Source organism: Nanorana parkeri, unplaced genomic scaffold (assembly GCF_000935625.1).
Source record: "Nanorana parkeri isolate BGI_ZX_2015 unplaced genomic scaffold, ASM93562v1 scaffold315, whole genome shotgun sequence".
Lineage (NCBI taxonomy): Eukaryota > Metazoa > Chordata > Amphibia > Anura > Dicroglossidae > Nanorana > Nanorana parkeri.
The window spans coordinates 314,213-328,867 of record NW_017306583.1 but is presented as its reverse complement, the minus strand read 5'-3'; the positions used below and the strand labels follow the sequence as shown (position 1 = coordinate 328,867).

At 42.8% G+C, this 14,655-nt stretch overlaps 1 protein-coding gene across 1 annotated transcript in view; it reads right to left on the bottom strand.

Annotated features, from left to right (window-relative positions):
• The window catches only part of SLC38A5 (solute carrier family 38 member 5), a 55,390-nt gene that overhangs the window by 3,362 nt on the left and 37,373 nt on the right, over window positions 1–14,655 (bottom strand). Inside the window, exons 9-14 of the mRNA XM_018558012.1 lie at window positions 12,323–12,381; window positions 7,600–7,740; window positions 6,111–6,190; window positions 1,931–2,031; window positions 1,138–1,262; window positions 917–1,061 (exon numbers count right to left, since the gene is read on the bottom strand). Coding sequence (XP_018413514.1) covers window positions 917–1,061; window positions 1,138–1,262; window positions 1,931–2,031; window positions 6,111–6,190; window positions 7,600–7,740; window positions 12,323–12,381 — 651 coding nt within the window. The remainder of the gene's footprint in view (window positions 1–916; window positions 1,062–1,137; window positions 1,263–1,930; window positions 2,032–6,110; window positions 6,191–7,599; window positions 7,741–12,322; window positions 12,382–14,655) is intronic.

The window sequence follows — 14,655 nt, the reverse complement described above, 5'->3', positions numbered from 1 at the left end:
ACACTGCAAGTACTTTCTGATTCACATTGAGCATCCTGAGTACATTAATAATCTACATAATCCACATGTCTGTCATCAAAATCAGGGATATATGGGCAAGTGGTCAGAGGACTCCTAGCCAGTCTGGATTTTGCAACTGTGTAATGGCACTAAAACGAGGACAGGGCCTCCTCCAGGGTTATAAAGATTAGTGACTCCAGCAGAGTGACCTCTACATCTCCTTCACTAGTGTACCTAGTCCATAAAGATCCTTATATTAGAGATTTTACAGCCTTATAAGAAGCAGTCACATGACTAGCTTTGAATAAACTGCTAATCCATCATGACTCCTTCCCCCATTTTCTTACTCAAATTCCCGACTACTATAATTATTTAGCTGGTGTTGTCACTTGGTTTTTCTAAGGGTCAATAAAGCTGTGATTTTATATTTTAAGTGTGAAATCCCAACTGACACCAAAAGTTTTTCACTTTTAGTTTGGGATAGGCTTGGGATCAGCAAATATGTCTGCTAGGCTTTTTAAGGTGAGTGACCCCATTAGGGAAATTTCCCCTTATTTATTTCCCCTTTGACAGCCAGACTAGAATTAAAAAAATAGTTGACACAGTTACAGGAAGACACAAACATAATGTTGTAATACAGAACATAAAAACATGGAGATGTAAGCATGTACAAATCTGAAATTCACTTCAAACTTGACTTTTGATACCCAATGCAATAATAATTCCAAAATAATGCTTGCTGATATTACACTGTATTTTCTCTGTAAGTGTCACTATTCTCTCCTGGGCCACAGGGCTGCATGTACATGACTAAACAATATACCCTTTAACCCACCTAAAGTCGTTATAAAAATGTGAACAATGCATTTTCCCTTCTAATAGGTGGAAACTACCTGCTACAGTAAAAATATCTTACCTATAACACCAAAAATATCTCTGATGTTTGGAATAAAGATCACCAACAAGTTGACAATAAAGAGCAAGCACACGGCAATAAGGATGTGTCGCCACCAACGAAAGTCCTGACCTGGACAGAGGAGCTGCTGGATGGCTCTGCGAATCTGTGACAGAAAAAGTCATAAGTGAGACAAATGTTGGACCCACTGAGCAGGAAAAAGTAAGGAAAGCTAGCCTTACCGGAAACAAGACAACTGGCACAGTGAGGGTTACGGCCACCAGTACAGCAAGACGAACGGACAGCATCAGCTTATCAAGAGGGTCCACCCTCATGTATGTGTGCAACATCTCTGATTCCACATCACCTAACAGAATAAAATACAGGCAATATTTTAAATAAGGCAGATAAGGCAGTCTACGTATGTGCATTTCAGCTGTGTATTCAACTGTTAGTCAGATGTTCGACCCTCACTTTCCGCTTGAATTTTTTAATGTTCCATATAGCAAAACTAAACCCACTAATTAACTGTTTCCCAAAGGCAAGCTCTACTGTTCTATAAATGTTATACATGTGCCCTATGCTACATTTAAGGCATGCCTCTGAACATAACTGCCACAGTTCCCACTGTGCTTACGTCAACTTTCTAGTGATCTTTAAAGCCCTAAGATGTCAGATGTCATAGCTAGGCTCATTAGCAGGCTCGTGGCTGCAGATCTAAAGAGAGGATAAGACAGCACTGTCTTTGGCTACAAAAAGATTGGAGGGTTTTGCTTGATTTTAAACTAAACCCAGTGAAAATTTAGACCATGTCTTCCCCAGTTCTCTGCAATGTCTTCTCTAGTTTCCAGGCAGTAAATTGGCACATAATACAGAGTCACGTGAAAAAAAGCAGTAGTTCCACCGAGAACAGTCTGTGGAATCAGGCAACTTTGAATAAGGCAAGGCCTTTTTCAATGACACTTTTATGAAAGTTCTCTAAAAGTGGTTTCTACTTCCACCACTCTCGACCCAGCCAACAAACAGGATGCTCACCGTAGAAAGTCAAGTAGCCGAAAACTGCAGTCATCAAGTACATAATGAACATGGCAAGGATGGACACATTGGCCACATTCTGCATCCGGGACTTGGTAGCTCTGGATGGAGGAAATAAATAAACATGGATGCATTTATATATATATATATATGCAATTTTGTGTAAAGATCTTTTCATTGTGTGTTGTAATTATGAAAAGATTGTCCACAGATCTGCATACATAGCGCAGATGTACTTTAGCTACTGTGTTGTTGTCAGCTATTGGTGTGAAAAAACACTGCCCAGCAGAAGGCGCAAGGTGACTCACAAGATTAGACAGAGGCACCATTTATTCAAATTCTTGAAATATAAACTGCTGTTGACCATAGCAACCAGTCATATAATGCCACCATAATTCTGAGATTGAGGCGTGGTGGTCCAAATGTAATCGAAGACAGTTCCATAGCACAGTGTACAATTGGTGGACTTAGGAAAGAGTGCAAAAAAAGGACAATGCTATAATGTGGTAAGTGGGCTTCTTTACCAAGATTGTTCCATCAGCAGCACAGTGCAGTAAGTCATAGAAAATAGAAATCAATTTTAATTTGTCCATAGGATCAATGTACACGTAGGTCAAAAGGACCCACAGGGTACAACTTGCCCAATGACCTGCTTAGGGGACAATAATGAGCACCTCCAGCAATCAGAAGTGCTTGTAATGAGACACACTCACACACATACTTTCCAAGTTGCTAGAGAATCTCCCTGGGACTGGGGACCAACCTCTTTCTCTTTGAGGAGGATTGAAGAACTACACTTACAGTACAGTTGTTGGCAGCCACTCCTTGCACCCTGTTCTAAGATGCGCACTTATCTCCTTGCCTGTTTTATCCTTGGAAATATTTATTAATGCTATTTATATAGGGCCAACAATTTACACAGTGCTTTATATAGTTGCACATTCACATCAGCACATGCCCTCAAGGAGTTCACAATCTCAGGTCCCTATCTCACATGCATACATACAGGGCTAATTTAGACAGTAGCCAATTAACCTACCTCATACTCTTTGGAGTGTGAGAGGAAACCCACACAAGCACATGCAAACTACTTGCAGATAGTGACCTGGCCAGCATTTGAACCAGAGACCCCTAGTGCCGCAAGGTCAGAAGCGCTAACCACTACGCCACTGTTTATGTACCCGAAAGGCACAGGCACAGACAGCCGGGCAGGCTGTGTGTGCTTGTGCCTTTCGGGTACATACACATAGGTGTTTACCTTGCGGTTATCAAACGCAAATAAAAACTACAATTAAAACCTACATTTATTTTAGTGTGCCCTTTCATGCATCAGTGGAAAAAGCAGTATGCCTATTTCAGAAGCCTTTGATTGAAACTACTATTCCAAGGCTACACACTTATTCTATGATGGTGACTCATTTGCAAGTAAACCACATAGATGCAACTTCACTATTATGAAACAGTTATGCAGTCTAATAGACAGAGGCTTTAGAGATAAGCATCTTGATCTGTCACAGAGTCCATTGTGAAAGGAAATTATAATGGTTTTACGTCAAAACATTTCTAGGCCTGTACGTTATACAATCTTTTATTTACAACAAAACATTTACTACATGACAAAGTATTCTCAGAGCATTTTGGGTTAGCTAAACAGACATTCAGTAATCATCTCCTTTCAGCCAGGCTATCTCTGATCAAAACAAGAGCAGTGCAATAATGGTCGCCGCTCTCAATCCCTCATTTGTGTGTGTAGGACATTGAGAGTTGTAAATAAGGTTTTCTATTTTTATTTTTACAACAATGGGGCCTAAAGATAAGCAAGTGAAAATAGCCCAAAGCTCCACCTGCTGGCTTGGCTTAAAGCACATCTTTGGACAAACAAAAAATACCCTTGAAGTGGGGCTACCCCCATTGCAAGGGTTAAGTGCTCATTTATGTCTGGGGGACTGGCAAAAAGCAGATTTGCCTACCTGATCCTCAATCCCACCAGCTGCCACGGGACTGCTAGACCAGTCTCCACAGCCTCTTTTTCCCTAGACTCTGGCGGTATATAGACTACCGATGTCATCCAGTCTGATACAGATTCCATTTACTTGGATTAGACAGGACAATCCACCAGCGGGAAGGAGGAGCGGGGATCAGGTAAGTAAATCTGCTTTACTCCATCCCTAGATAAACACAAGCACTTAACCCTTGCAGCGTGAGGGTAGCCTTACTTCAAGGGTACTCTTTGTTTGCCTGGGGATGTGCTTTAAAAATAGAATACAAAATATGATTGCAAAGCACTGCTTATGTACCTGAGGGAAACATCACATTTCTAAAAATTGTAGAATTTTAGTCGTGACTATAATAAAGAAAATATGTACTAAAACCATTATCCCTGTAATATAGCCTTAAAACAAGCCGACCCCTTCTTTGTGTTTGTCTTGTTTCTCGACAGTCGATTGTTCTCAGAACGCACAAGAACAACCTACATAAAAACATGCTTCAAAGGCAAAAGTACACATGTATAAAGTGCATTTCCAAAGACATACATTGTTCTCTTTTTCCGTGTTGACATATAAAAAATGCCAACCGCGCACGAAAAAAAATACGATGCAACATCACACAAATGAAATACAAAGACGCAGGTTTGTACAGCTTCACAGGAAATACCTAAGGGCAATTTTCTATGCATCAAATTTCTCTCCAAATATATGTGTGCCCTCTAGCAGTAGGTGTAAAGGTGTACAAAGACAGCTCACCCTATATTCTCAGAAATCTTGTTTCCCAGCGACCAGCAGAGTGAACAATCATGGTCCTTTCATGTACTTAAAAATCTAAAAAGTACCCAGCATCCCTTTGTAGGTATACTCCAAGCTCTCTATTGAAGTACATTTAAAGAAAATGAATAGTGGTTTGTATATATTCTCTCTCTTTAATACTGTCAGAACTAAGATAATAGAAAAGGAAAAATACTGTATGCATTTTATATAAAATATAGCCTCTTTGGAGATGTTTAGCTAGCAGGCTCCTTTTTACTTGTTTTGTCTCTTTTGCTCTTTTGTTGTAAAAAGCTGAAATATACACACGGAAATAAATAAGATGAGTGACAGGCAAAGTGTGCCAAAAGGCAGGCGGCTTGTGCTAATCCCTTGTGCTCTGGGAATCCTTTGTTGTCTATGGTCTATTAAATCCTTGTTTGCGAAATGAAAATAGAATGCATATAATAAAAAATATATAAAACATGTTAATTTAAAAACCTATTAACCAAAACCACTATAGTTTCCGTTTAGAAATTACAAACTGCTTCTGCAGTTCAGACTTTTGTCTTTATTCAAAGCAATCGCTATTGCTAAGGATGCAAATGGGGAAGTGTTTTTAAATGTGGTTTAGTACAAAGATGGGTTTTCACCAAGATACTTGTGGAAGTGCTAGCTACAGTTGGAGATTGGCCACACATCTTACGATCTACTTTTAGCATGCCATTCCCCTGTTTTTTTTAATTGTAATATGTTATCATTTAGTGCTGTCAAAGAGACAATGACATAAAACTGCACAATTATAACAAATGTGTAAAATCTGCCTAGATGTAATCAAATAAATCAGTTCATCTCAATGCTGTCTCATACAGCTGCATGCATTCTTTTATGGACGGGTAGGGTCTTGTGTGATCACACACATACTCAGATCTCTGTACATTTCAGTCTCATCTCAGATGGCATTTCTTTGGGACAGGTGGGGGGCCCCCCTTTCCGGCCAAAGCATCCCAGGTTAGCGACCGAGGACGCTCTGGCTGGCATCCCACCCAGCTGCTGTCAACCAGTGATGTAATTGAGCTGGGTGGGACGCCGGCCAGAGCTGGGTGGTGAGATGATCCACCCAACCCCTCCCTTCCCTATTAGCGTGCCCCACCAGCACTTACGTTCCCAACTTTTCCCGGGAACGTGCACTATCAGGAAGCAATAAGACTGTTCACATGTATGTAGTTCAGCAGTTAATGTAGCTGAATTCTAAAAGTTATCAGGGAATCCCACACACTCTTGCTTTGCTTTTTGGGTTTCTTAATACGATAACTTCATAAAGTGCTACCGTGGTGTATGTACAGAGGTCGGGTCATTGGTGTATCTCGCGTTAGGTCATTAGAAGTCAACATCTTTTAACACAATCGACACATTGTTACTTTACTCCAGCTGCCTACCTGCGGAGCTCGGTGTATATGGGCAGAACTTCAGGGTGGCAAACAAAAGCAAAAGCCACGATGGGGATAGCATATGCAGTCTGAAATGAAATAACGACAAATGGATTATTTACAGGGTAATGAGATATATATACTGTATGAGAGAGAGATGTTAATGTTAATAATCCTATCAGTGTAATGTTTTCTCTGTAAAATGTATAATTAGATAAGCACAAGAGGACAACCATATTTGCTCAGCCTCTGCCTCCTGCTTACTGGCACTTATCACATGTTTACCTGACTGAAAACAACTCACCCTCTAATGACTTGAAACACCCACAATGCTTCAGGTAGCTGGACACCATGTGACCCAGGCTGTCTAGCCTTTTCATCAAATTGGTCACTGATTTTTTTCACTTTTAAAGTTTTTCTCTTTTATAGCCCGTAAGAAAAGCTCCTTGTTCCCCAATCCAGACTAAACAGCGTGAATGGAGGAATCTCTTCCGGCAGCTGCTTAAATATCTGGACGGTGACTGCAGCTAATTGGCTGCAGTCACTGTTCAGCTAACAATTTTATGCCCGGCTCCTTCAATTTTTCAGTCAAAGTCTTTCAAGTTGGGTGGGCCGACAAGGCTACCCACAGCTTGAATTTTGGCCAATTCGGAGGAATTGTTCGCAATTCGAGCCGTATATGGAAAGCTTTAGTTCTGGTTTATTGATTCACATTAAGTGTGAATTTTAATGACTGGTCCACTATTGGTCAATTTTTTTAGTTTTGGGTAGAGTACAGAAGAGTTAAAATTTCTGTCAGGAAGTGGGGGTATATCTTCCCAATGGGGTCACGGACAGAAATAGAAACCTGTTACACCTGTAGAAGAAACGGGGAAAGTGATGGTCACTGGGACAGGAAGACAAGTACAGCTATAAAAACATTATCATTTTCCTTTCCCCACTCAACATTTTTTGTCTCTACCTGTCTCCCATTGGGAGATTATTTCCAATCCCTTCCTATACTGATAGGGAAAGAGGGTTAATCTCCCCCATAGGGACACAGCAAAAGAACAGACTCTTCGCTTCCCTTCACTATCCAAAGCAAAATAAGGTTTTGACTGCAGTTGACACCAAAGGCAGCAGAATTCAGTAAACCAATAGAAGCTAGTGAAAATGATTAATAATAACCAATAAATAAATAAATCATAATACATTATCGACCTGGCCATTGTAAACTAGAATCTTGCTTCCTCTTGCCTACTGTACCTGGGACTCAATTATTGATGACACTAGCAGTGGGCTGTTACAATTAGGGCTACTTAGGGTTACAATGTGACCGTACAATCTTTGTTCAATCAACTTTAGATTTACCAAAACTATGTAATATGAGGTCTTACCTAATCTATCTATACTATTAGGCAGGCCCTTGCATTACATGGTCCTTGGTAGATCTAAAGGAGATTATACAAACAGATTGTAATGTGTGTGTGTGCGTGTGGTGAGCTTTGAACAGACATACCTGAGTGTTGGCAGTAAACATCTTAGCTGTGCACTCCTCCCCTGTGACAGTAGTAGTGTTGTAACCGTTGGTGTAGAGGTGATGCTCTGTGCTGGTTGAGTTGCTCAGGGGACAAGGTATTACAGTCTTCTTGTAGATGACCTGAACAGGGTGATCAGAGGACACAAGTGTGAGATATCAATAAGTCATGAAAGTAAAGGGCAGAAACACAGGAAATGAGATCCACGTTGCTAATCCGGAGGCATAGGTGGCAGGCGTTGGCTTTTTTGGGGGTTGTTTTTGGCCCACTACACCCAAGAGTTCCTGTCTGCAACACCAACTGTCCACAAGGTGCCAAGATTAAAGGAGAACCATGGGGTTAAGGCTTTTCCCCATAGTTCTCCTTAGGGTAACGGGAGGATACAAACTAGCGTCCTCCCGTCACCCTAAGCTCAGTATACCGCGAGCTATAGCTCGCGGTATACTGAGACGCAGCAGCTGAAGCGGATCCCGACAATTATGTCTGGATCCGCCCAGCTGCGTGAGTGACAGCTGGCTCTGCCTATCTAGAGGCAGAGCCAGCTGTAAACCGCCCCCTCCCCCGTCTGTTCCGCCAGTCAGCGCTGGCGGATCGGAGGGAATCCTGCCCCTCCCCCTTCATGGCAGAGAGCCGTGACAGGATCGAGAGGTGAGTGAACGCCGATATGTGTTCACTCACCTCTCGATCTACTGAGCCGACCTGTGACAGTCTTATTGTCACAGGTCGGCTAGAACTATGAGGTGAGTGAAAAGCACTCACCTCATAGTTCTCCTTTAAAGTGTATCTAAAGCCAAGAACAAAGATGTGATATGTTACAGTTTGCTAGTCCTTAGATGTAGTGAGTGTTTTCTATTTTGGGCTTTTTTCACCTGGTGTTTTCTGGTACTGGGGTGACAACACACACTCATTGTACTATATATATGGAAGAGCAGTGTTGTCACCCTAGAGTGGGAAGAGGGCATGGCTGATAACACTGACAACAGTTCAGCACAGGCAGTGTTTACAGGACTTTAAGGGCTCACTAGATTTCTGGCAGAATCAACAGTTGTTTTTTTTTTCACTTTTACAAATGATATAATAAAATGCTTTCAATGGTATGTTCAAAAGACTAAAAGGGAGCAAATAAGAGACATTAATTGTTAGTTTCCAAACTCACTTTAATTTTGGCCAGTGCGATGTGACGGGACCCCAGCAGAGATTCAGCATTCTGATCTGTGAATTAGGACTGACCTGCAGACCCATACACTGTGTAGCCGCACCGGCCATCTCCTCTCTCTCACCCTGTTTTGGTTACAAATTCCTAACTGTGTATTAGCTTGCTGCTATTTGCCTCGAGCATTAACTGTTATTAGGCTCAGCGACTGTCTTGTAATAACGTACTTTGCTTTGCCTGTCTGTATATCAGCTATCTCCGGGGAGGCAAACAGCTTTGTACTGTCCTGTTACCTGACACACAGCAGCATATGCATATCCTGTCCTTCCCGGGAGCTGCCCGATATGGCCGTGCACACAGCACGGAGCTGTACGTGCCGGCCGTTTCTAGTGTGAATGAGGGCTTAAAGGTGTGGTATAGCATCTTAAACTCAATAAGATCTTATTTATCCAGTGTTATATAGAGAGTGAAAGAAAACGGCTTTTTTGTTGTGTGCCCTGATTTTTATAAATATAAGTTCCATGTTTCATTCAGTATTCATGGTTGAAACTGACCACTTTACCGGGATGTTTTCTTTTGATACTCTTGCCTCTATCTGCAGAGCTAAAATATAATGGCAGGTGCTGTTTTTACCAAACCTAATGTGTGTGTATAGCCGAAAACATAATAACAATATGAATAATACAATTTTTCACTGGTCAAAACTGATATTATATCTTTATATTAATAGTATCTTACTGGAAAATGTAAAGTTTAAAGCTGAAGCCATGACGTCGCCACCCCTGGTCCAATCATTCATAAAAATACTAGGTGCCCCCTGAATGGCTGCTGTGCCAAATGAGCAACCCGCGGTGTATTTACAGCAGAGGGGAAGTCGCTCAACACAGCGGCTGTTGCAGGACCTGGAAGATCACTGATAAGCATCTGTAATAGCTTCGGCTACTACACAGGATTATTCACAAAAAGGTGAAGGGTTTGGAGAAGGAAGGAGAAGTGAACAATCTAGGACAACATAGCTGAACTGGAAAGTGAGCTGAATTGGAGAATGTTTCCGGTTCAGCTATGTTGTCCTAGATTGTTCACTTCTCCTGTCTTCTCCAAACTCTCCACCCTTTTGTGAATAACCCTGCACAATGTTTTAAAGGCTCCCTGTGGCCCCCCCAGAGATAATTTATGTATGCTTACATTATGCCAAGCTGGACCAATGTAAGCATATATAAATCATTAGAGCTGGAGATCAGCTTTAGTTCCTGGCAAACAACTAAGCACGCACATGAATACATACAGTATATGGCAGCTGTTGTACCTGCAAAAGTATTTGTATTTCTGCCCATCCATTCCTGAGATTTGCACAGCCGTACCAGACAGCAAAGCCAGCCTGGTGACCTGACTTTTCTCTATTACATTTAGGCAAAACAACCTTTTCACCTTTCTAGCCTGTTAGTGGACAGTAAAGGAGCAGCACAGTGATGAGTCCAGTCATCTTTATGCTCTCTCCTTCTGTTAAGGTGCCCATACACTGCACGATTCTCTTACGAGAATCGCTGGAAATCCCGCGATCGTACGAGAATCGTGCAGTGTATGGAAGGCGTGCAACCGTTTCTACTGTACGGTCGCACGTCTTCCGTCAAACCAGCATGCTAGAAAACCCGCAGGGAATCGTACGATTCTCGGCGAGTTAGTGGCCTGCTGGTTCGACAACTGTTTGCAGTCATCGTAAGCCCGCCCCTCAGGGGGGCGGGCTTGCGATGATCGCAAGTACGATCTGCCTGTCCAAGATGGGCAGATCGTACGTTTTTTTAATTACTTTACAACCATCGCAAGACTAAAGTCTTGTGATGGTTGTAAAGTGTATGGCCACCTTTAAAATGTTCATTGTCAGCTCATGTGCACAGAATCACACCTGATTAGCCCATAGTGCTACCCATCTCTGTCCCAGTCTCCCAGAGTGCTGCTATATAGTGGAATACCAGAGGCAAATAACAAGTCAAAATCACATAGTAACACTAGTTGCAATTTAGATTACATGTACAAACATTCTAATTAATACGTAACCACATTATTTTGTTTTTTTATACATCAGTCTGGAGTTCAGCTCTTATTGAATAGGAGAATCCCTAGTAATTGAATCCCATCGAAAAACACACCAGTGAAGGAGGATATGTTGGTATATACAAAAGTTGAACAATACCCAGGAGCTAGGCGGACAACGTGACCTATTTCAAACCTGTTCTATTGCTGTCAATGAAAGACCATGTTCCCTGGCTCCCTAGAAGTGCCTCCAGACTCCTGGATGGGACAGAGTAACTCTTGAACTTTATAGTTGTCACAATATCCGGAAATCCGTGCCGGATTTTCGCTTTGCTCCCTGTTTCTGGGCTGTCAGCCTATGGTGTCTCACAAGGCTGCAGCCAATCTGCTCTCCTTCTCCCCTATTTAGGACTCCCTCACTTGTTGCTCTTGGTGCGAGCAACAAGTCTTATGCCTTGTTCCGTACCCCTTGTGTCTCTGACTACCCCTGGGATCCTATTCCCTGCGCTTGCTATTGGATCCCTGTGCCTTTTGGCTTCCCTCTACCAGCTGGTGTCCCTGTTTGGCGTTATCCCCTGCTTTGCTCCTTGCACCCCTACTATAGTATTTTAGTGGTTCCTTTAGTATATTGTTGCAGGCCTTAATTGCCTTCACCTGTGCGCCTCTCCAAACTGCCTTCATTGCCTTACTTCTACTGTGTTTTCCCTCTCCAGTCTTTGTCTGTTTGCTTCCTCCTATTTACTGCTTGTTGTACTTCCACTCCGTCACTTACCTTCCAGTGTATCTTCCTTTGCTTTGCTGTCACCCCTTTATTTCTGTGCTCCTCTCTTACCTGGTGGCTGTGTTGGATTCATCCTTGTCTGCACACCCCTGTGTGCATACATCCCTTTTGTGCTTCTTTGTGTACTTTTCTCTCTGTTATCCTGCTTCTTTGTATGCATGTGCCACGCACATCTCGTTTACTTTTGTACGTTGCACCTTCCTGCTCCTAGGTGTGCCTCTAAGCTGCTTACCCTTCCCTGGTGTCCTTGCTTATCTATTCTCTTCAGTATACTCTGCTGTTCTGCTGTGCGTTTGCACTTTTGCTTGAGACTTTCTCTCTCTCTCCCTCTTCCTGTCTTCCTCCTCCTTGGTTACAAGTTTCTTCCCTACCTGTTTGTATCCAGTTCCCCGCTGCTTCAACTAGTCCCTTGCGTCTGTGTGGGTGCGCTAGAGGGCCGCAACCTGGAAGGTGTCCAGCAGCCAATCATCCTCACCACTAGAGGCTCTGTCGAATACCTGGCCCTTCTTATATTCTGCGCCTCTAGTGCGTCCTCAGAACGCACAGACCATTCGTTCCTCTCTCCCTGTGACCTACGTCCCCGATATCCCGCCTCTTTGTGACTCCTACCAACTCCGCAAACACAGGAGCTCAGTACCCTAGTGCCCTGGTCCCTAGACCGTGACAATAGTGGAATTGCAAGACAGGAAAGAATACTATTCAAGCTTGCTTGATATAAAAGTCAAAGATTCCAGCTTACCACACACAAGAAGAAGACCATACAGGTTAGAGACAAACCACTTGTGTAGCCCAGATAACCTGAGAGAGACAAAGAGAAGATTAGCATATGCAAATTCAGTCCTGCACCATAAAGCTGATTCCGGGCACAAATCATTTGATTTGAAAATGTTTCTCAATATCCAAAAACGATATGAATCGACTTTGTGTAAATATGGCTGACATTATAACTGTGCTGCACATACCCTGTGACAGCAGACAGCATGCCACACCCACTACAGGATGCCTGCAGAAAACTACAGGAGGGGGGAGGATATAAGACCATGAAACGACATGTATCCCATCGCACTCCTGACCGGATAAAAGCCCAAAAGAGCAGGACGGGTGCGGCAGTGGCAGCAGATGCCTCCGCAAAACACATGCAAATCCGGATAGAAGGTCACTCGCACTCCAATACAATACCAAGTCAATCTTTTTATTGACTAAGGTAGTGTTGCACCTTACAGCAACGTTTCTGCATTTTCTGTTTGCTTGAAGAAGGGACCACACTGGTTCCGAAATGTTGCTGTAAGATGCTACACTACCGTAGTCAATAAAAAGATTGACTTGGCATTGCATTGGAGTGCGAGTGACCTTCTATCTGGATTTGCAAGGATACAAGACCAGTCACCCTGCACAAGGAGAGAGAGCAGCAGTGACTGGTCTTTATTACAGGAAGCTCCTGCACAAAGGTAAAGTGCAGGAGTTGTTGTTTCATGCTGGATTACTGCACAGATATAAAGAAATACACAAAGCACACCACGATTCAGGTAAGAATACCCAAGCCGTATTTAGGCAATATTTGTTGCGCTCGGAGTTCAGCTTTAAGCAATGGCTTCTCTTTGAACTTTGATTTGAGTTAATGTGTGAAGTACATGTTTCTTATTATAAATATATAAAAACTCTAAACTCTTTCACACAACACCAAACATAACACCCAGCACAGCCTGTACACCAGATAAAACTCCTAGAACAGGCGGTACAATAGATATAACACCTTGCACTGGTGGTACACCAGATATAACAGCCAACACAGACTGTAAACCGGATAAAACTCCTGGCACAGACGGCACACTGGATATAACATCCGGCACAGGCGGTACACCGGATATAATGGACGACACAGACTGCACACCGGATAGAACACCCGGCACAGGCAATATATCGGATATAACACATGGCACAGACTGCACACCAAACATAACACCCAGCACACACTGTACACCAAACATAACACCCGACAAAGACTGCACACCAAACATAACACCTGACACAGACTACACACCAAACATAACACCCAGCACACACTGTACACCAAACATAACACCCGACAAAGACTGCACACCAAACATAATGTAATATTCCTATAAGCAAGTAAAACTTAATCCTGTACACTGAAAATAACCACTAGCACAGACTGTACAGTGGATATAACACCCAGCATGGACGGTACAGTGGATATAACACCCAGCACAGACTTTACAATGGATATAACACCCAGCACAGACTGTACAGTGGATATAAATCCCCAGCACAGACTGTACAGTGGATATAACACCCAGCACAGATTGTACAGTGGATATGACACCTAGCACAGACTTTACAGTGGATATAACACCCAGCACAGACTGTACAGTGGATATAACACCCAGTGCAGTGTGTACACCAGATATAACACCCAGTGCAGTGTGTACACCAGATATAACACCCAGCACATACTGTACAGTGGATATAACACCCAGCACAGACTGTACAGTGGATATAACACCCAGTGCAGTGTGTACACCAGATATAATAACCGGCACAGACTGTACAGTGGATATAACACCCATCGCAGTGTGTACACCAGATATAACACCCGGCACAGACTGTACAGTGGATATAACACCCAGTGCAGTGTGTACACCAGATATAATAACCGGCATAGACTGTACAGTGGATATAACACCCATCGCAGTGTGTACACCAGATATAACACCCGGCACAGACTGTACAGTGGATATAACACCCAGTGCAGTGTGTACACCAGATATAATAACCGGCATAGACTGTACAGTGGATATAACACCCATCGCAGTGTGTACACCAGATATAACACCCAGCACAGACTGTACAGTGGATATAACACCCAGCACAGACTGTACAGTGGATATAACACCCAGTGCAGTGTGTACACCAGATATAATAACCGGCATAGACTGTACAGTGGATATAACACCCATCGCAGTGTGTACACCAGATATAACACCCGGCACAGACTGTACAGTGGATATAACACCCAGCACAGACTGTACAGTGGATATAACACCCAGCACA